Source organism: Gallinula chloropus (genome assembly GCF_964237585.1).
Source record: "Gallinula chloropus genome assembly, chromosome: 2".
NCBI lineage: Eukaryota > Metazoa > Chordata > Aves > Gruiformes > Rallidae > Gallinula > Gallinula chloropus.
The window spans coordinates 50,029,693-50,050,920 of NC_140086.1; the positions used below are offsets into that span (position 1 = coordinate 50,029,693).

At 42.8% G+C, this 21,228-nt stretch overlaps 1 protein-coding gene across 1 annotated transcript in view; it reads left to right on the forward strand.

The window, feature by feature from the left end:
* Window positions 1-17,516, forward strand: part of ZNF521 (zinc finger protein 521) — a gene marked incomplete at its 3' end in the record, with an annotated part of 208,115 nt that extends 190,599 nt beyond the window's left edge. Inside the window, exons 7-8 of the mRNA XM_084260613.1 lie at window positions 14,805-14,936; window positions 17,371-17,516. Of these exons, the coding sequence (XP_084116739.1) occupies window positions 14,805-14,936; window positions 17,371-17,516 (278 nt within the window). The remainder of the gene's footprint in view (window positions 1-14,804; window positions 14,937-17,370) is intronic.
* Between the last annotated feature and the right edge of the window lie 3,712 nt (window positions 17,517-21,228).

Here is a 21,228-nt window from a genome sequence, read left to right on the forward strand (position 1 = left end):
CTAAAATCAGTCCATCCCCACGTGCCCTCTTTTTTGTTATAAGAGGTAAAATGTTTGGGTCACCCTAAGAAGTGACATTTGTTACCTCTTGGATGCATCCTAGAAGAATTGCATCATTATATTTCCCTCGTGCTCGAAACCATTATATCTGCTTTCTCCTGTTTCTCTAGCACAAATGCAAACACACATGTCGGAGTGTAGGCAAACTCTCCCCTTCTGACATTGATCTGTTTTTGTACTGTTGGGAAGAGACATCGCTACTGCAAAGCTTGGCAGTGCAACTTGCACTTCTTCCACATGGGCCTTTCACGGAATTAAAGGTGAAAAATGCCTGCTATTTGGCAGGTATTTTTGACATACCATGATCTGAGAGAGTTCTGAGCTGGACACAGAGGGCACAGAACTTCCGATTCAAAGATTATGTACTGTACATGATGTAATATCTTATCAACACAGTGAACCAAGGGCAAAGCAACAATTTTGAATTTCCCTGCTATTGCCACTTTTTACTGACACTTCTACAGTGGTTTATTTTCTGAGAAATGCTGTTTTGGTATGTCGGCACACTTTCTGTCTGCTGTAGGTCACTTTCAGGTTAGTTTTTTTCTCTTCATAATCAGCTTGGCTTTATTTTACCTTTTGGGGGTGAGAGAAGGGTATGTCAGTCACATATACAAAATATTGGATAGAGAAGGGCGTTGGTAGATGGTTTGCGAGTTCAGTTGCCCCACTTCAGTTTGCTTGCTGCTCTGCAGGTATTCTTCATCAACTATTATTTTCAGTCCTGATCTTTTGACTTGTGGTGCCCAGGTGAACTACAGAGGCTGCTTACCTTTCCTGCTGTATAATTTTCAAGGATTTACCACAGCAATTTTTCTTTTTCTCTGCTGCCATATCATCTACCACGTCCAGCGATCAAACAGCAATGAACATCAACAGAATATGTCGCTTATTTGTGAAAGTATCATGGGATCAAAATCTGCATGTGTCACTCTTAGCAATACGTATTACCACAGCTAACTGGGCTCTTGCTAGTCAGAGTGGTACACTGCATAGCAAGTGAATTTGCCCTTTTGCTCCCCTCCCATCCCCTTTGGTTTTCTTTGTTTGACTTCTAAAATGAACAGTTTTCCAAATACAGCCAGAGGAGTAATACTCCTCCTTGAATTTATTTTCTGTTGTTCAAATCCTGCCTAGTGTTAAATCCCTTCGCTCACCTTCAGGATTAATAAATTAAAAGTCGCTTCTTGAGTGAGGTAAAGGGGGCAATTGAAGAGGCTGAGGGATATAGTCAACCCGCTTTACATCTTTGCATCTCGGACGGCTGTTCTCCCCACTCTGGAGAAGGAATGACAAGCCTGAAGAGCACTGTCACTAAATGCAGAAACTTGCCACCTGCAAGTTTTGTGATGAAGACACTTTAATAAACAAACTCAGGAATTCCAAGCGATGGCTTTTGAAAAGAAGAGGCCAGGCAAGTTAAATGCACACCCTGTACAACTCTGTTAAAAATTACTTTGCATGGAGTTTGCCTTCATTACACAGTCAGGGTATATGAGACTTAAAATTTGAAATGGTAGTGTAAATGAACCTGTTCAGGTCTTGGATAAATTGTCACAAAGTTAAAAAATTAAAATTTTGACCACAGTAGAGATGCCCACAGACCATTTATAATTCCACACAATAGGTAGAGTAGTACTTTATTTTTTCCTCCAGGAAGTAATGCCTGGGATCGCTCTGTAGCAGGAATGACTGTCTTCCTGGCAGTCTTCTTTTCCCTGCAAAAAAACCTGGGTCCACAAGTACTTTGTATGTCTCCTTCCATTCCTCTACTTACTCTTCAACTGTGTCAACAGTATGTGCAGATAAATAAAATATCAAGAATGCTGATATCATCTTCCTTTTCCCTTTTCCCTCCTCTAACTTATAATAATGTGGGGCAAAGGTCTACTTAACATAACACAGTTACGATGACTAGTACATTTGTATTTCTGCTATGATGAGAGGTCTGCTGTAGTGAGACTCATCCACTGTTGCTGCTTCTTCTCAGCAGTGTTAATTATTCTTCAGGCTCGTGTAGCGTGCGTATGGAAACACAAAATAAGCGATTGGGGAGTAGGATATTTTTGGTTTTATTTGTTGTGTCAGTGACACTTCCACTCTGACACAAACTCACAGCACAACATTCCTGATCTGTAATGAGGTTGTGTCCCAGGATGTGTATTAAAAGCACTAAATAGTCCCCTGCTTATTCAAAATCCTCATTTATCTGAATTAATTTTGTGTCCCCCATTTCATTTGGGTAAATTAGGTTTCACAGTTTCACAATTTGATCACAAGTCTCACAATGTTCAGGGCTTCTTTTTTCAACCTGAGCTTCTGAAATGACAGTTCTGCTTCAGAACCTCAGTCTCCATTCTTAAAAAAAATAAAAAAAATCAAATGCTGACTTTTGCTGTTACGGAGAAACCCTCTGAGAGGGACCTGCCCAAGCTGGAATGCTCCGTGCGGAATTCCAAGCGTACACTCAGCTAAATCTCACAATTTCTAGCCCGTTCTCTCCTGATTTGGCAGCACACGCTCTTTTGGAGACTATTTCAGCCCACAGGAGATTTGTTTTCGGCGACTGCGGTACACCCTGTACACGGTTCCACAGCCCTGTGTGCAGGGTTGGGCCGGCTCCACTGCGCGGAGTGCGGGAGGAGCCCCGCAGCTCCCCGGGCCCGGGAAGCGCGGTTCTCCCCTCAGGCCAAGTGGCTCGTAGTCAGCCCTGAGCGGCATCAGGTGTTCGCTCCAGCCTCTCGCTGTTTCAGAATGGGGATTGCACTAGAGGCGCGACTGCCATGTCCGGTGTCGACGGCCTTGCAGCCTCTGCCGCTGCCCCGCCTGCCCTCAGTGCCCACCGAGGAGGGATTTCTCGTGGCCGGAGGGGAGCGAAGGCCGTGCGAGGCGCCTTGCAGCACACACCGAAAAAGCGGGACGTCCGGGCTGATGCTGGCGTCCCATGGGAGCGTGCCGGCGGCCGGGCGGATTGACGGCTCTTGCCCACGGGCCTGGGCCCGGGAGCCGCGCTGGGGCAGTCCGGCAGGGGCTGGCGGTGACGGGGCGAGGAGGGGGCTGTCCTCACCGCCCGCTCCCTGGCGTGAGGGGCTCTGCCGGGAGGTGCGGCGGCTCCTGAAAGGGAGATGGCGGGGCGCGGGTAACGGGTGTGTGTGTAAAAGGGAGGGTGAGGGGGAATTTGGCACTCGCCCAGACCCCCGGAGGAAGAAGGGGGCAGAAAGAAACCCAGCAAAACCCCATGTCCCTTGGTCCCCTCCTCCCTGGGCCTGCGAAGCATGATTGGAACCTTCCTCCTTTCCTGGATTCTCCGTGTTGTTCCTACTGCTTCTTATTCAGGCGAGTGGGCGCAGGGACACAGGCACACAGCGCTCAGAGGGCCCTTTGGAGACTATTTCAGGCCACAAGTGCAGTCTTGTAAGTCATTTATTAGGCTATGTCTCAGTAAAAGTAAGAGGTGGCTTTACAGTGGTCAGCCACCTCTCTCTTGCTGTTATGGGCATGTTTTTCATATCACATTTCATATTTCCTCAGAGTCTTACAAGTGTTTTTTGTTTTTTCTGTGTTGTTAATCACCTCATAGTCATTTAATGTCACGCCACGTTTTTCTTCAGCTCTGTAAGTTTTATCTAGAGAGGATATACACTGACCCGACAGCCTATACATTTATTTTTCTCGTAACAGTGCTGTATTTTTTTCCACTGGTAATATAGTTTGATGCCTTATACTTGTAGCCCGCTGTTCTTTTTAATTGCTTATTGTTATTAATTATATAGCGGTAACGTTGGCTTGAGACATTTGGCTGTAAAAATACATCTATCATTATTGCCATTGGAGCTGCACTAAATTACCCAAGCTCTGTCTGGAAGTGAATGCTTCTCTGCGTTGAATGAATGAGGGTTAAATCAAGACACTCCTTTGCTTCTTTGCCTCCAGCTAGGTTTCATGCTGTTGTCCTGCTTCTGCTCACCACCTCTTCTCCATCAGCCTCTTCAGTCTACCCCCTTTTTTCTGTAGTGTTGCTGCTATGACTTACGTTCTCTTTCCCCAACCAGTCTTTGCATGTCAGTGATGTATCTTTTCAGCCAATTCCCTGTTTCTTCTACTCTCTGTTTTTTTTCCTCATTTCCCCTTATTTCATACTGATAATTTTCCCAATCAGCTACCTGAAAGTGGAGAGTGGGAATGTTCTTGGACATTGCTCCTCAGCCACTCAAATTGTGGAAAATGGTGTCTTTGCTTCAGTGAGGAATTAGGTTTGAGGAGGAGGTGGAACCTATTTGCAAAAGTAGCATTTAGAATTTAGAATAAAAAAGCCAAGCCACAAACACGTAACAAATAGAGGAAAAATAACTAATTGGCCCTCATTATTCTCTTATCCACAAACGAAGAACTTCTAATATAGAAATCCCAACAGCTGTTTGTTCAGCTCAGCGTGAAGTCTTAGTACCAGCAGAGAAAGTGGGAAGGAGAGAGGCGTAGGTTTAGAATGAAGTCTGGTCTGGTTTTTTGACATGTGAGCCCAAAGCTGCTTCCTTGCTTTATGGCAGGATCAAAGTGAGAGATAGGGAAAGGTTAGTGCACATGAAAATTGAGCTTTCTCATGCTTTCCTTAACAAAACAGCAAACTAAGTCAGACAAGCAACATAAATAATACTTCGTATTAAATGGAACATTATCATTTTAATGCATTCCTGTACAAGGACATCTCCCCTAACTGGCAGAGCAGTTTGCTCGGGTGAAAAGAATCTAATTAAATGCCCAGTTATCAGCATAGACCTGAGGGCCTTACTGGCCTGAACTGCTGCTTCTCCCTCATTTTTCTGAGGGCTGGGGGGAGGAGATGGACATGCAGAGGAAAGAAAAGCAGGAAGCTGATACTCCCCTAAATGAGTTTAAGAGCTGGATCAATATTGCAACAATTGCCACTCATTTCAGTGTCCCTCACCTATGTAAGAAGATGCCAAATAATCTTTGACTTGTATAATGGTATTCAGATTTGGAAAAAAAATATATCAATAATATTTGATGTATTAGGAAATAGAAGGAGCACTGTTACTTTGTCGTGCTATTAATTCAAATATCTGGTAATACAGAAAAGTCTTGTTTTATTTATTCCTTTTTTTTCCCCTTTTTTTTTCTTTTTTTCTTACCCTTCTTTTAAGAGTAATCAGGCAATTCTTTGTAGGTTGGATAAACAGCATTTCAGCATTTAGAGACTTTAACTTCCAGGCATTTTGTGGCTTCATGCCAAAAGAAGGAAGGCAACTCTGACCCTTTTCTGTGTACTCAGAACAAAAGAAATACCTGATGAGAGTTGTGTACAAAACAATTTCTACTGCTGGTCCACTGTGGTGTAGAATTAATATTGACACTTTGATTGTCTCCATGCAAGAAGATATTTTTCCCAGTGCTCCTAAATTTAGAACAGGTTGCATTTATTGTCTGCAACATGAAATACCCACTCCTAGTGTAACAATTTGTGTTTTCTTTATGCAGTACTTAAAAGCAGATATACCTTTGCATCCACCAGTTCCAGAAGACCCAGATGGGTGGGCATTATGAGTAGGTATTTAACTTCAGTTAACAGAGAAAGCAGGTTCTCTAACCAGAAAGCAAGAAAAATAGAAACAAACTGTAGCCCTCACAGTGAACAAAAATACTGAAATTAAATGCATGATGCTAAAAAAGCCAAAAGTTTTTATTCATATTTTAAAGTTCTTAATTCATCTGAATACAAATGTGACATTTTTATTAGGTTTTTTCCCCTTACAGTGTGATTAAGTTCTTAGTAAGTACTTTGCTCAGGCAATCTCTCAGCCATTCAAATGGTAATTTTACTTTACTAGAGAAGGTTTGGTCCAAAAAACTTTTTTTTTCTTGGAAAGAAACGGGCTCTTAGCTCGCGGAAGAGAACAAAGAAAAACTCGATTCTGACCTCAGTCGTGACACTGTTCATAAAGATGGGCAGATTAAGCAGGACCTGATTCTTCATCCACTTGAATTTAGTAAGAGCGTTTTCATTCTCTGTTTGGGGTAGAAAAACAGACATTTAGCAGCTCTGGGGTTCGGTTTCTTTATCTGTAATATGCAGATAATCACCCGTGTCTCACTGTGAGGTGTAAGGATGCGGGGCTTGCTCTCACACTGTCTGGCAGAATTGAGTCCCACAAAAAGACTAGACGAGAGCCTAGTAAGACAGGAGGCCTGCTCCCCTGAGCTAGTTATGCCAGCATTTGAAGGATCAGTCTCCAAGTTTTTAATCAGTGAGCACTAAGTGCTTTTTGAAAAGGTAAACATTGAGCTGGATCATCTGTCTACAAATAACTCATACCACTCAGCTTATTCCTACCGGTTTAAATTTCTTTTTATATCCCATGGTAAAATTGTTTCCAAAATAAGCTCTATCACATGGGAATTTATTGCATTGATGGAGTGTAACCTTGTAATGTGTATAGCTACGTGATGCAACATAGACTTCTTTTTTCTTTTTCTTTTTTTTTTTTTTTAACAAATTTTAATACCTTTTCCTGGTGCAGTTACAGACAAGGAGTAGCAAATTATGCATGTCCCATCAGTTGGTGAATAGCCCTGTTGCTGAATTCCTGAACTCTCTCCTGGTAGCCAGTTGCCCAGAAAATGCTGTTCTTTGATGGAGAGGGCATTTGCTGCATTTAAATCGTTCTTACTTGAGCTGAAAACATGACAGTTATTAAGAAATAGACCCTGCCAGTTGCCCTTCTTTTATTTTCATCCAGCCTCACCGAAGCCAGACAATTCGTGGCTTTAATAGAACATACAAGGCACATGTGGTAAGAAGAGTTCACTTACAAGCAGCCAAAGTGAGTGCAACCAAGCAAAAAAGTGAACAGTTGGTGAAGTGAAATGCATCCCTTGCTTCAGACAAAAATACAGTGGAATGAAAGATGCAGTAGACTGGCTTTCCCTTAAGCAGATCTAATTTCAAAATCTGGCCCTGGAGAGATGAACTTTTGCTTTAATTGAGGAGGTGGATCCCAGCGCTTTGTCACTCCATCAATCAGCACCCTTTGCTGTAGCTTTAGCAACGAGCTACAGAAGGCTGTAGGATTTATTCCCTGCATATTGAATAAGGCTTCTTACCTGGGGCTGCTGGGAGCCAACGTGGCCTGGCCTCACCAGCACTGAGGGTGTCCCATCCTCTTTGTTCTAACGCTGGCCAGTGTCCTTCAAGGCAGGGTCACAGCCTGGTCTCAGCTTACCCCTTGGGACAATACGGCTGTTGGCAGCTCAAGGGTTTGGGATTGTTCTTTGCATCTTGTCCACCTCCTTCCTCAGGCATGGGCAAAGCCTTGCCCAGAAATCATCCTGAACTGGAAAAAAATCGAGGGGAGGGATATTGCTCGGGTTGCAGGCTGATGTGTGAAATCTCCCAGTCTCTAGTATGAACACCAGGATTTCAGGTAGAAGTGGTATTAAGAGTGAACCCAGACTACCGTGCAGGCCTGCCTGTGTGAGCAGGTAGTGTGTCCACAAGCGGGAAGTGCAGGGTGACAGTGCCAAGAGAAGGTATTTCCTTCCCCCCGTGGTGCCGATTCCAAACATGCGGTAATCTGGGCAAGACACTGACAGAGAAGCACGGCTGTACTTCTGCCTTTCCATCCAATAATCCATCCTGTCCCAACAGGATTGACCTGATAGGACTTGAAAAAGCCCCTTTTTTTTCCATGACATGTTCTTCTCACGGCTGTAAATTCCAGCTGTATTCTTTTTCCTGCTGCGAATTCCGGCGGTATGCTTTCCCTTTACTATGTCTCCTTTATCACCTTATTCCCATGCTTTTCATGTCAGCTTCCACAATTAACACCGTGGTGGATACTGTTTTTCATGGGAGGGGTCGTGATAATGTTTGAGAAATTGAAAATGACAGGAGCCCTATTACAATCAGGGAGGAATTATGAATGTGGTGCTGGAGACTTCAGGTGCTGTTTCATTTCAGCTTCCAGGCTTAGAAGAGGTGAGGAGACGTGTCACGCACTTACTCGCCATAGTGGGCCAAAATTTGGAGCAGGAATGAGATGGTCTCCAGTGGCACAGAGGGGCTGAGGAGTGTGTGGGCCTATGGCTGGTCAAATTAAAAAGATGCAGACAAACTCAGCACTACAAACTGGAAAGCAAGGGCGGCTGTATACTCTGCAAATTATAGTGCTGCACGGTGTATTTTGTCCTTCCTTGTGGTTTTCAGTGTGTGAGATGTTGTAGCCAAGGGGTTAGCTGTCATCCATGGCATTCCTTCCTTTCTCCTCAGGTACCTGGCTTATCAATGTGCACCGCAAAATTAACTCGGGGAAGAGTGGAAGCAACGTTAAGAAGGAGAAATTGGTTTAGGGGCATGGCTCGCTTGGTAAAAGAAAATGATAAACACATTGAATGTGGGAGCTATGCATGCTTCAGACCTGAAAAAAATACAGGGACTGCAGGCCATTTCAGTGCTGTGTTGTATTTGGAGGGCAGAGTTTACACTACTTCCTTAGATGCTTTTAAGCATGGACCCAGCCTCGTGATGTTTTACCAGGAGGACATCATCATTTTTTGGACCTTTGCCTGTAGATTTATTCAGAGTAAAAGGCAGAAGGACCCTTCTGGACAATCTCGAGGGTGAATAAGAGAAAGAGTTACTTATAAACTGTTACAAATTGGTACTCAGTAATGGCTGTAGTGTTGATCAGACAATATAAGAGGGCCCCCAGTGGTTACCGGCTTAACAGCTGCATGTAAGTCAGCCAGTGAACATTTGCTTGTAGCTGCTCTAGTTTTGTTTTTATTGAAGAGCAAGAAGCATAAACATGGGACCCACAGTCTAGAGGCTGCTTAAAGTGTTTCAGTTGTTTAAAGCCTATATTGAAATGTCAGGGCCTTCCGTGAAATGCACAAGTTGCGGGTTGAGTTGGTAACACAGAGTGGGCCAGGTCACCCAAAGCAGTACCTCGAGTGGGGGTGCGGGTTGGGGGAGCTTGCCTGCCATACAACTTAACTCAGTGACGCCGCGGTGCAGAGACAGAGGGTCCCCAAATGTCGGTATATGCTCAGCACGGAGACTGGTTTTGTTTGCTTTTGTAGCTGGTTATCAAGTTAGTTGCTGAGGTAATGGGCTGCACCTCAATTAAAATTACCTACCCCCCTTGAAACATTTAATATTTGTGCAAATATTAAACATTTATATGAATATTAAATGCATTTATTTAGAATTGATTCATGTTTACATTTTCCCACTATCTGAATAAAGATTACAAATAGAAAGTAATTTACTTATGCAGAAATTCTGCATGCATCAAACTCATTTGTCTACCAGCGGTGGGTAAACCATCCTCATCCATGTTGTGAGGTCTTAACCATGTCCAAACTCACGTCCTAACCACGTAAGGGCAGCAGTAAGCAGCAGTTCTGTGCTGTACAGTGGGTACTTTGTTCTTGCCTTCCTCGTGGAGTTGTTGGATCCATAATGTGAAGGACGTGCTGACTTGTTTTACGATGTACCACATCAGGGAATGCAGTGCATAGTTTTCTGTTAGATTTGGAAAAGTGCAGGCTTTATATTAAAGGTTCTTTTTTTTTTTTCATCATTCAGCTAACTCATTTGCACTGTAATGTACTTTCCTATTCCTTCTCCTGATAGTTGCTGCTTTTATACCTATTTTACAAGCCATATTTTTAGTCTAATCCATACAGCAGTTGTCTAAAATTCCATAGCATTGCTTATTTCTTACCTATAACTCTTAATAAAAAATAGGGCTGTGCCAACCTATTATATCCTTAATAGAATATTCTAATGGTTATTAAATCAATTGACTCTGAATCTCACTTTAATAAATGAGTCAGACAGTATTTTCCAATTACTGTCAGCCGCCACCTTTCCAAAGAGCAGATTATTTTGATTGAATTTTTTAAAGCTGTTCAGCACTTTTTTTTCCCTTTTTTTTTCCCCTCTTTTTTTTTTTTCCCTTAGTAAGAGCAAAGAGCAGTAGCTGTGTTCTGCAGGGAAGGAGAGCCTCTTGGACTGTATCTGACACTCCATTCCATTTCAGATTTATCCCGAAGGGAAACTGAAAATGTGACATTTCACCAACCCTTTATTTATTAATGATATCATACTTTGCACTTCCATAGCACCCTATCAAATTGTTTGCTAAACATGGAGAGCTAGACAGGGGCCAGCATGTAAACAGAGCCTTTTGCATCCTCTTCCCACATCTGGCACCTTTGCAGGAGCTGCCACACCCTGACTCTTTCATGCTGGTGGGAGCTAAATGATGGCTGTGCTTTTAAATCCTTTGTGGAGAGCAGAGCAGGGACAAAGCCTTGTTCCCTCATCCTTCTGCAGTGCCGTGTGACCCAAGTAAGCAGGCAGTTGTCTGGCCTGACCTGTTATCTTAAACCATTTCAAAGACAGGTGACAGTGATTCTGGGTCTTCTGTGCATGGTAGATGGCCCTAGACTCTTCTCCAGCTCCCTTGTCCCAGTTGTATTAGAAGTCTTAAGGGATACTAATTAGGGCAGCCTAATAAAGTAGATATTTGAAATGAACCCTTTTGTTTTGGAGATGGGTAGTCTGAGAAACACAGGCCATACTGTCATGCCCAAGGTGATAAGAGTAAGTCAGTGTCAGAGCTTGGAACAGAATCCAACGCTCCTGGCTGTTCTGCCAACAGTGTAACCTTATCTGTCTCTCTCCCTTAAATTTTAAATTGTGTTGGTATCTCATTCTTGAATTCAAGGACTGGAACCTTGCCCTTTGTTCTGGGGGTGTAGCAGGTGACGTGCACAAAACGGGTGAAGGCGGGGGGTCAGGGGCATGTTTGATAACTCCCAGAACAGCAGGACTTAGAAAGAAACCTATTCTGTTAGTTATACAAATGTAGTCATACTTTAAATGCAGTCTTTACAACTAGAAGACTAACAACATTCTCTTTTTAAGAGAAAGCTTAGATTCTGCACAAATTGATGTCTCTTGCCTGGGGAAGTTTCCTATCTGCCCCAGGCAAGTGGGTGAGGGGATTTTTCAAGCCCTGTTTATAAGCCTTTAGGAAAATTGGATTTACAACATACAGTAATCAAGGTGGTTTTGATGTTTGTGACCAGGAGATCACCTCAGATCTGAGAGATAGGAGAAATGCAATAAAGTCACAATTAATGGGGTTCAGTTCTTCTTGAACGAGTACAAATACTGTGTAACTAGAATTACTTTTGCTTGAGCATCAGGAGTGCATGCCTTTCTTCTTACTTTTTCCTCATTAGCTAAGGTAATGGAAAGAGCAAAAAAGCTGCCTCTGTCTTCTGTAGCTCCATAGAAAAATATTTCTTTTTAGGAAGTCTTTCTCCCTTGGAATGTTTGAAGAAGTCCCCGTTCAGTGTTCCCATGCTCAAGAATGATTACCGTGGTTCATTTACACTTTGCCAACAGTAACTCTGTGATTTGAGAATTGGCATCGATTATCTTCACCTTGACATGTGGAAGATCCTGAGATGGAGCTCCCTTTGTCCTAATTGCTTTGGCTGTGTGTATCAGCACAAACAGTTTGATGAAGAAACTTCACCCTACAGGCTTTCTAGCCCGTAATTGCCCTGTGTGGGGACTCGCACCATCTTCATAACTGTTGGGTAATGACCACGGCAAGGACCTGGATGTAGGAGAAATGACCTGATCACGTGTTGGCGGTCTGCACATTCCTCGTAATTGATTTGCAGGTTCAGGGAAGAAGAGGCATTGATTGGTTTTGTTGAGACTTCCTCCTCTTCTCAGCTGTGGGTTGCTGCTGGTTGGGAGAGTGCGACTTACAGCCTGCCTCACAGGACACGGCTGTTGCCTGCCTCACAGGACACGGCTGTCTCTCACAGATGTGCAGGCTGGTTCTTCTCCCTCACGCTCCCCTTAATGGTGCTTGCCCTTGGCCATATTTGTCTTCTCTCAGCAGCAGCAAAAAGCACAACATGCTGGAAGGTTTGTCAGTGATGGTAGAAAACCCCAAATCCCTGGCAACTCTTGAGACTACACCAAACTTTTCCCTGCTAGGAAAATATTTAGTATGTATTTGATAAATGGTTGCTAGTTTATCAACAAGGAGCCTTTTGCATAGAGGATGTTCAGGTGTCAGCGCTGCCTGACTACCAGTGTGACTGGCTGGGCAGAACACCAACCTCAGCAGCCTGTGCTCTGCTGCCTCCACATGCCGGTCTCTCCAGAGAGACCGTGGTGGCAAAGCAGCCAAGACTGATCTGAGCTTTTGTCCAAGTTCGTGCTGATGGTCGTCCTCGGAGGATCTAAACTGGTGCATGATGGGGTGGGCTGGGAGTCTAAAGCAGCGAAGTTCTGTCTGATGTTGGTAACAGAGAGAGGCACCTCAGTGGCAGCAGTGGGTGGGCATGGGATCGCCACTGATCTTTTTCAGCTGACTCCCAGAGCAGGCCTGAGATTTCACACCTATCTGATAGCCTCTGGAGCTAGGCAGGATCAGTGCTTCTAATGAAGGATTGGGTAGAGGACAAAGGGAAGCCTGTGGTTTGCTGTGTAAGTGCATTGGTAACACTCAGCCATGTTTCCCCATACCTGTGGCACCACACTGCTTCACTAAGACCGACAAGAAGACAGGACAGTTTAAAAAATGGCCATGTGCCAATGTGTCCATTTCAAGAGGCCAAACAGAGTCCTACATTCATAGAATCATAGAATATGTAAGGTTGGAAGGGACCTTTAGAGGTCATCTAGTCCAGCCTCCCTGCAATAAGCAGCAACATCTTCACTAGGTCAGGTCACTCTGAGCTCCATCAAGCCTGACCTTGAATACCTCCAGGGATGGGGCCTCCACTATGTCTCCGGGTAACCTGTTCCAGTGATCCACCACCCTCATATTGAAGAACATTTTCCTAATATCCAACCTAAATCTCCTCTTTTTGAGTTTAAAACCATCTCTCCTTGTCCTACTGTGTTGTTCTACTAGAGGTTCTATTGCTAGATACAGTAGAGGTTCTACTGCTACATGCAGTAGTTCCTCTCTCAGTTGCTTTACCAGAAAGACAGTGAAGGTGCCATACATATGAATGTAATTCAGGCTATCTCTTCAGTGAAGAGGGGGCTCCTCAGGACTGTTGTCAGGGCAGAAATTTTTGCAGTTGGTGGGGTTTTTTACCCATTTACTCCAAAAAAATGACACCCCACCTTGATTTTATGTAAATGTTTTGGCTCTGTTGGGTTTTGCCTGCCCCTTACCTTCTCATTATGCAGAGTTCTGACACATTGTAGAAAACCCCAGGACAGCAGTTTTCCTCAGTCCCACCAGCAGAATGGCCACCACCACCGGGCTTAGCTTGCACACAAATTCCCACCCTTTGCTGAAGATGCCATCCCTTCTGCGTGAAGGCTGAGTTCAGCTTTTGGACTAACAGAAGCTGAAAGCTGAGGGCTGGCATTGGAATTTTTTTCAATTCTGATAACGTTGCTAAGGATCACTGAGAGGAGAGGGTGCATGGCCCCATGCAGCTCCACAAGCACCGCGTCACTTCTCTTCCCAGCAGCAAGGAGGGCTGTTGTGTGCAGTACGAAAAGCTGGCTGGCTCTGCTGTCCCCATCGATAGCAACTGCCAACCGCCGACGTCCGTCATTACGGCCACCCGTCCCTGCAGGCAGGGCTCTGTTTGGCAGGAGGGAGTCGGGGTGGCAAGTAGGTGTTGAGGTGGGCAGGGCGCTCTCCTCACTGACTCCTTTTCACCCGAGGAGCATCAGGGAGCCGTGCCAGTCGCCCAGCGTTTTATTCCCACTCGATTTTTAATAATCAGATACAGTATTTACCTGCGAGATCAATGCTACTCGTGTAGCACACCGGTGACATACAGAAGGACCTTTTCTAAGCGGCGCTGTGGGAATTGAGGCCTCTGCAGCAGGGCTGGAAGCCACTTCTCACCTAGCAACTGTTTCTAAGTAGGACAGCCGTTGACTGCCCTCATGGCGGAGTGGATGAATCCTGCAGCATCCTCAGGAAGGGAACCTGGTGCCAGGCACCAGCCGGCCTTGGGAGGACAATGGAAGGAAGCAGAGGAACAGGCGGCGGGGGAGCGGGAAGGGTTTTAAAGCCGCAGGACCTTGACGGGAAGGCTGCGTCAGGAGGCACACGGGGACTTTTCTGAGCTGTTAAGAGGACAAATGCAAATAAAGGGAGGGGGGGTGAGGAGGGAAATTAGGATTGTCAGAAAGGGAGCTGGGAAATCCTGCAGCTTGCAAAAGGTTTCGTGTATGCCCCTGGGACTGGAAACATGGAAGAGTGATGTAAGGGTGTAAACTACCCTCCCTTGCTATGGTGGGTTTACAAGAAACACCACATCAACCAGAGTGCCAAAAATGCATGCGTTCACAGTTCTCACCTGTGACAGGTAGGATGACGTGTGATTGGCATTAAATTCCTTGTGTGCCGTTTTCCAAATGTACTCGGTCGTGACTGGGTGGCTCTGCTCCAGGTCCCACTTACTGTCTCCTACTGAAGTCTAATGCTCTGAATTCCTGTGCAGTGGTAATTGTATGTAGAAAATCTGTGCTTTTAATACCAAGTCAAGCTTTGTACATCTTGAAACCTTCCTAGTAGAAGAACATGTTAGCAGCCATAAGTGCTATGGGGCAACTGGTTTCATCAACTTTGGAAATCAGAAAGTCTCTTGAGTGCATAGATGGTTCTTGGTGAGGGCTGGGGTGAATTTCATTTTTCCTTTGATTTCTCCCACAGATGAAGGACTGAACCATGAATGCAAGCTCTGCAATCAGACGTTCGACTCTCCTGCCAAACTTCAGTGCCACCTGATAGAGCACAGCTTTGAAGGCATGGGGGGCACCTTCAAATGTCCTGTGTGCTTTACAGGTAAGAAGCAATCACTGCTTGTCCCAGTCATGCCCTTAGCTTGCCTGTGCAGAACTCCACTTACAACTTTGTCATGTGCTGGCTTTAGGACAGTTTTAGGAGGGAACATCACATTTGTGATATAACTCAGAGCAGAACTTGGCCCCACAGACAAAAGCTGCTAGGTGTAGCCTGGGCAGCTACATTCTCCTCCGATCGGGTAAGAAGGCCCGTTTGCATGTGTTTATTGGCTTGTGGTGAGGAGAAACACCCTTGTAATGTTATTTAGAAAGCAGACCATGCTGTCTTGCCACAAGTCAAGTTCTGCTCTCCCCTGACACAAGTCCAAGTGTGGAATAATCCTCCCCAAGCCAGTTGTGTTATTCAGTAGTAAAACCCAAGTGAGAAAATAACTTGACCCAGTAGGGCCAAACACTGCAGTTGTTGGGCCATAATGAGGAACAGAAAAATGCTGTTGCTGGAAATGAAAACACATTAAAAGGATGCCTACAGAGTTGTTGTGAGGTTTTTTTAAGGACTTCTTAATAGAACATTTCAGAAAATGATAACCTAAAACATAAGCGTTAATATGTAGCTTACATGCCCAATTTTGCTTTACAAGATGAAAATCAAAGATAATCACAAACATGACAAAACACACTTTGGGTATTCTCGCATCAATGGCATGCTAATTCTGGAAGCCATTCAAGGTTTCTGTTCTCCATTAATGGGAGTGAAGCATTTTCATTGATAGGCAAATAGACCCTTTAATACCTTCATTTTACTTCTCTTTGTTTGGCAGCTCCCCTCCCAATAAAACCTAAGTGCACGCTATGGAGGAAAATTAAAGTTGAGTTTTTCATCTCTCAGATACGGTGGCTGGTGATGATTATTACCTCACTGTGTTCAGGCTTCACACATTTCTGTGGGTTATAAAATTAAAAAAATACAGAGTTCATCTTCACTGCAGTGCTTCTCATAGTAATGTCTGAGTGTGGATAGTACTATCGTAAACAGTTTGCCTGTTAGGCGTCTGTGTTCAATAATTCTTTCAGTTAGGCATGATTTTTTTTTGTTTGGTTTTTTCTTTCATTTTATTACTGATTGTATTACATGTTTTCCCTTGTCTTTGTGTACATGTTATGAGGTCATCTTTTTTTTTTCCAGTGTAATGCCATTGGTCTTCAATTTCCAAGTTTTGGGGGAGTTGTAAACGCAGTATAAAAACTTGCACATGTAAGGAGTACCCACTGATGGTTCTCCTTGTGAGCAAGATCCCTGATAAAAATAATCCTTTAATGTTTGAGCCCGTAGCCTTGTAAAACGTGCTAAAGAGTATGGAGATAAGTCGATTCCAATCTGTGTGAAACACTTTTTCCTTTTTGCTGATGGGGTAAATAGACACTGAGCATTAATCATAAACAATGGTGGTTTATTAGCAATATGCCATTAAATTATTTCAGCATGTCTTGCTCGAATATTAACAAGAAGTAAAAATCACCAATATAAGTTTTATATGGAAAATGGAACACGATCTTTTTTTTTTTTTCCAGGGTAATGAGAAATGTGATTAAAATGTATGACTCAGAAGAACAATATTCTGATGTTTTTTGTTGCCTCGCAATTAGAATAATTTTAATGATTAGGAGTGGAGTCAAAGTCAAATGCCAGCATCTTTAATAAATCCTTTCCCTGCCTATACAGATTAATATTGTAGATGCAAACTTTTTTAGGTCACAGTGCACCAGGCATCCATCAGAAGTCAGTGCTGCCAACCCAAACACTGCCTCTGGCATATACAATTTAATTATTAATAGTATGTCTCCTAGGTAAACTGTTACACAGTCTTAGGGCCTTGTTTTGTAGTCATTAAAATTGAACATGTTTATATTATTGAAACCCTTGCATTCAGTGTGTAGGCAGAGTTGATCTTAAAGTATCCAAAGAGAATTTACCTGCAGTTCTGTTTCACATTTATAGACATTGCCCCGGTGTAGCTGTGGGATATAATTTTTAGCATTAACACATTTAAATACAGAGCTGTTTGTTAGCTTTAACTTTAGGCACACGGAGTAAACAGGACTCTATGCTGTTGGTTGCTAGGAATTAAGTTCTGTGTGCGTTCAGTCAAAATGCAGTAACCATGAAGCAATAATTCTGAAAAGAAAATGGCATTTTTAAATTCTTTAAGTCTCCGTTGGTTGTCCTCTTAGAATCTTGCTTTTCCTTTTCTTTGTTTATCTGTTTCAATTCATTCATTTTAGAAGAAGGATCACACTTTGTAGATGAATAATATTCACTGGTACCCGTAGTAGCAGCAGGGCAGTCAGAGTGCTCCAGCCTAATTTCACCTCTTAGAATTGATGAGTGTTATCAGAAATTGTTTATAAAAAAAAAAAAGTCTTCACTTGTACCATGAAACAATGAAAAACTTGTTGTTTGTCTAATATTCCAGTGTTTGTCCAAGCAAACAAGTTGCAGCAGCATATTTTCTCAGCCCATGGACAAGAGGACAAGATCTATGACTGCACACAGTGTCCACAGAAGTTCTTCTTCCAAACAGAGCTGCAGGTACCACTCTCGTTACCCTGGGGGTTATAATAGCATTGTGTACTTGATAGCTGACTTCAAAGCTTTACTTGCTGTGATCTCCTCTGCTATTTGGTCATCATCAGGATGGGAATGAGGGAAGGACAAGAGAAACTGCAGGTGATTCAACTCAGGTTGCTTCAAACAGGTGCTGGCAGAAAGCCACCTGGTCCAGACCCGAATTTCAGAACCTACCTTTGGACTCTTGCTCTGTAGGTTGTTGCAGCTCAAGATATTCTTGAGGAGAGAGAAACGGGCATCCTATTTTTCTGTTTGTTATCCATAAAACATTTTTCTCAAGCAGTGAAATGGAAAATAAGCATATTCTTTTGTCTCTAAATGTGAAAAGCTAAGAACTGAAGTAGGAGTGTGGGGATGGGAGAAGTAGAGGGAGGGTGAAAGAAGACAGAATTTATCTTGGTTTACCTGCTGGCTATTTCCCATAAATACTAATTTGGTCAAATGAGTGGTATAGTTTTGTGTGCTGTTGTCAGACTTGTAGTGATAAAAAAAAAGGACAGAGATAAATGTTGAACAAGATCTGAAAACAATTTTGGATGAAGGGATTATTTACTATATGTTAAAATTCTGCACTGCTTTTCTTGCAGTGAGAAGTGGTGGTGTGCTATTCCTGATGTGATGTTACACTTTGAGACAGCAGCAGAAGATTGTTTCTAAATTATTTCAGTGTATATTGAAGCATTAAGATAGGCTGACAGAGGAAAAAAATGCCAGGGTCTCTTATGGTCTATAGGGATGGGACCAGGAGAATTATTTGTACAGTAAGGCCTTTCCTACACTGACCACCATGTGATTTTTATTTGGAATATAAAGATATTTCAGCACTTAAGGTTTTTCAGTAGGTTTTTTTGTAGCATGGGCCCCCATCTCTGAGACCTTTGATGGAGGTGTTTGCAATTAATTTTGCTTTGTACCAGAGCTGGATTTCATCTCCTCCGCAGAGGCAAAAGGCTATTGAGGCGTGTGCACACATATGCCTATTTAGTATTCACTTCCTGAAAGTTTTACACTCTGAAAACCTGATATTAATGTTTGACATGGTGATATGAAATATTTCTTTGGAGAAAAAAGAAATCAGAGCGTTTAAACCATGCATGAATTCATTGTGTGAGAGATTTGTGTTTTATCGATCACACTGCATTTTCTCTTCCTTAATTTCATTCTGCATGAAAACAAAATGGAATAAAGCCTTTCTGGTAGCCTTCCCTTCCTCTTTCTTGGTCAAACCCTAGATCACGGGAGCTCCTGTAGCCCCAGCAGTACCATACCTGTAACATGCCAAGGTGCCTGTACTGTATCTCTCTCCTATTTTTAATAGATCCAAATCTGATTCCTTTACTGTCCATACCATGTATTGCATGCATTCTCTGACCCAAAGTGGAAGAGGAAGACAAGGAAAAGAGAATAAAGAAAAAAGACAGTCATACATAGTGATGGACAGGAAGAGGCAGGGTTGAGTTTTGAAGTCGGTAAATGGTTTGAGTTGTGTAGAAACCTACTGGACTTGTGAGAAAAATAGGGTAGAAAATGAGTGGAATGAGAAAAGGTCAGAAACTAATTCTGTTGTATGTGTTTCTTTCACAGCATGTATTTTGTGGAATCATTTTCTATGCTATTTTTTTAGTCAAAATACTTTGGGTTTTTTTGCAAAGTGTTTCCAATAAGGTGAAACTGCTTTTTCAGAAAACTTAAATATTTTTTGCTTACTGTTTTTTTCACAAATTCTGCCGTTCATCAGTGATTAATCAAAATGAGAAAATAGGTTCATGAGTAGCTTCTGGAAAGAGAAAGGAGAAATTGTTAGGAAAGAAAGACCAAAGGGAAGAAGAAGAAAGAAAAAAAACAACCAAAAAAAATCCCTAAACAATAGAACAAACCTCAGCAAGAGAAAGGTGCAGGTCTGCAAAATAAAACTAGGAAAAGAAAGAAGTGGAAGCAAGAGGATATTTAGTTACTTAGGATATTTCTTTAGATCAAATTAGTTTTAACAGCAAAACTCAGACTGGATTTTAAAAAGGCAGAATAGGTAATTGGATTTTGAAGATGCAAAATATACAGAGATCCAGGTGTAGTTGTGTTGTGCACAATCACCTCCTTACTAGTCTATCGCAATAAAATACATGGAGTCCCAAGCAGCCGCCTCCAGTTTTTTTATTATAATAAAAGCCCATGGTTTTCTACTCAAAATTTAGCCCTGCCCAAGGCTGAGGGCAAGATTTTGCTCTCTCACATCTAAGCCCAGTTCATTAAAATTTCAACATATCTGCAGTACCTGGTTTTCTAGTGAAGGCCACAAAAAGATGTCGCTACAGAAAGACAAATTATGCTCTACATTGGCCAGGTGACAGTGTGTTGGTTGTTCCATGCTGCAGAACGCTCCTAATAGACCACATCTCCATTCCCTTACAGACAATCTCTCTGCCTTATCTACACTTTCAAAAAGTTGTATTCACTTTCTTATTAGCTTAATTAATTATTTTTATTATTTTAATTAAGTTGGGTAGCCCCACCCCAGTTGAGAATCCATTAAGTTTTAAAAAGTGCAGTACCATCACACCATTGACATTTATTTGTTGGTATCACTGGTGCTCTGTTCTTTTCTACCCAGGCTGGTGAAAAGGCAGCAAAGCACTTAGGCAGAGCAGTGGGTACTGACCTCAGGAGCCTGGTTTTGCTGCAAATACATTGATCTTGAGCCCACTCTCATTTAAAACCTATTCTAGGAGGCATCGCTTTGTTCAGGAAGCTGAAGCAGTGGAAACTTTGGCAGCTAGCCTCCAGGTTATGTTTCTCTATCCTTTCACATTGCTGTGGTTTGTGTCGGGGCTCACAGCATAACAGTGTGTTTTCTCTAGCAGGAATGGTTCCTTGCTTTTAGTTTAAACATACGTCTAAAATGCATCTGCCGTGCATGAGAGATGCTAATCATCTCAGATCAGAAGACATGAGCAGCATTCTGTGGCTGTAGGGCAGAGTAAGAACATGAACAAGGTAGAGCAGAGCAGAACACCATAGCATGGCAGCCCTATCCACATGGATAGAACACCTGATAATTAAAGGGAATGAACTCGGGGATACAGAAAATAAATGAGTTGCAATGATGCTTCATTTGGTGTTTGGCCTGATACAATCCTCTGCTTAGCATTTTCTGACTCCTGGGAAGAATAAGCTGTAGGAACGTGCGAATGCCCACATACTACATTCATCTCATCTTGGGGAAGTTACTGTCCCCTCATTGCCAACCTTCTCAATGGAAAAAACAGGTAGGACTCCAGAGGTTTCCATTATACTAGTACAGACCCCTGTTAGGAATGCTAGACAAGTCCATAGGACCATGTTTAAGGTGAGAATGGGGACTAAATGGCCAGTACTGGAAGTTGAACCTGCAACGTGTTACTCAGCCTTTAAATAGTGAGGTTTTAACAGGAATTTGCTCTTTAAGATCATCTCTGTAGCTTGCCTTTCTCCCACCTTTGACACATCCTTTAAATGGCTTTGTGCTCCATAGCTATTGAACCAACTTTAGGTTTTTGGAGATACTCCCTCAGTAGAAAGGAAGCAAATGGGACCCTTCTGTAACCATTAGAAGAACCTGTTTTAAGAGTGTTCTGAGTTGTTAATGTTCATACTTACGTGTTCAAAAGGCTATGTAGTGTATTTACCCTTCTGAAATGAAGTTGACAAAGTATGTCCCTAAAAATGT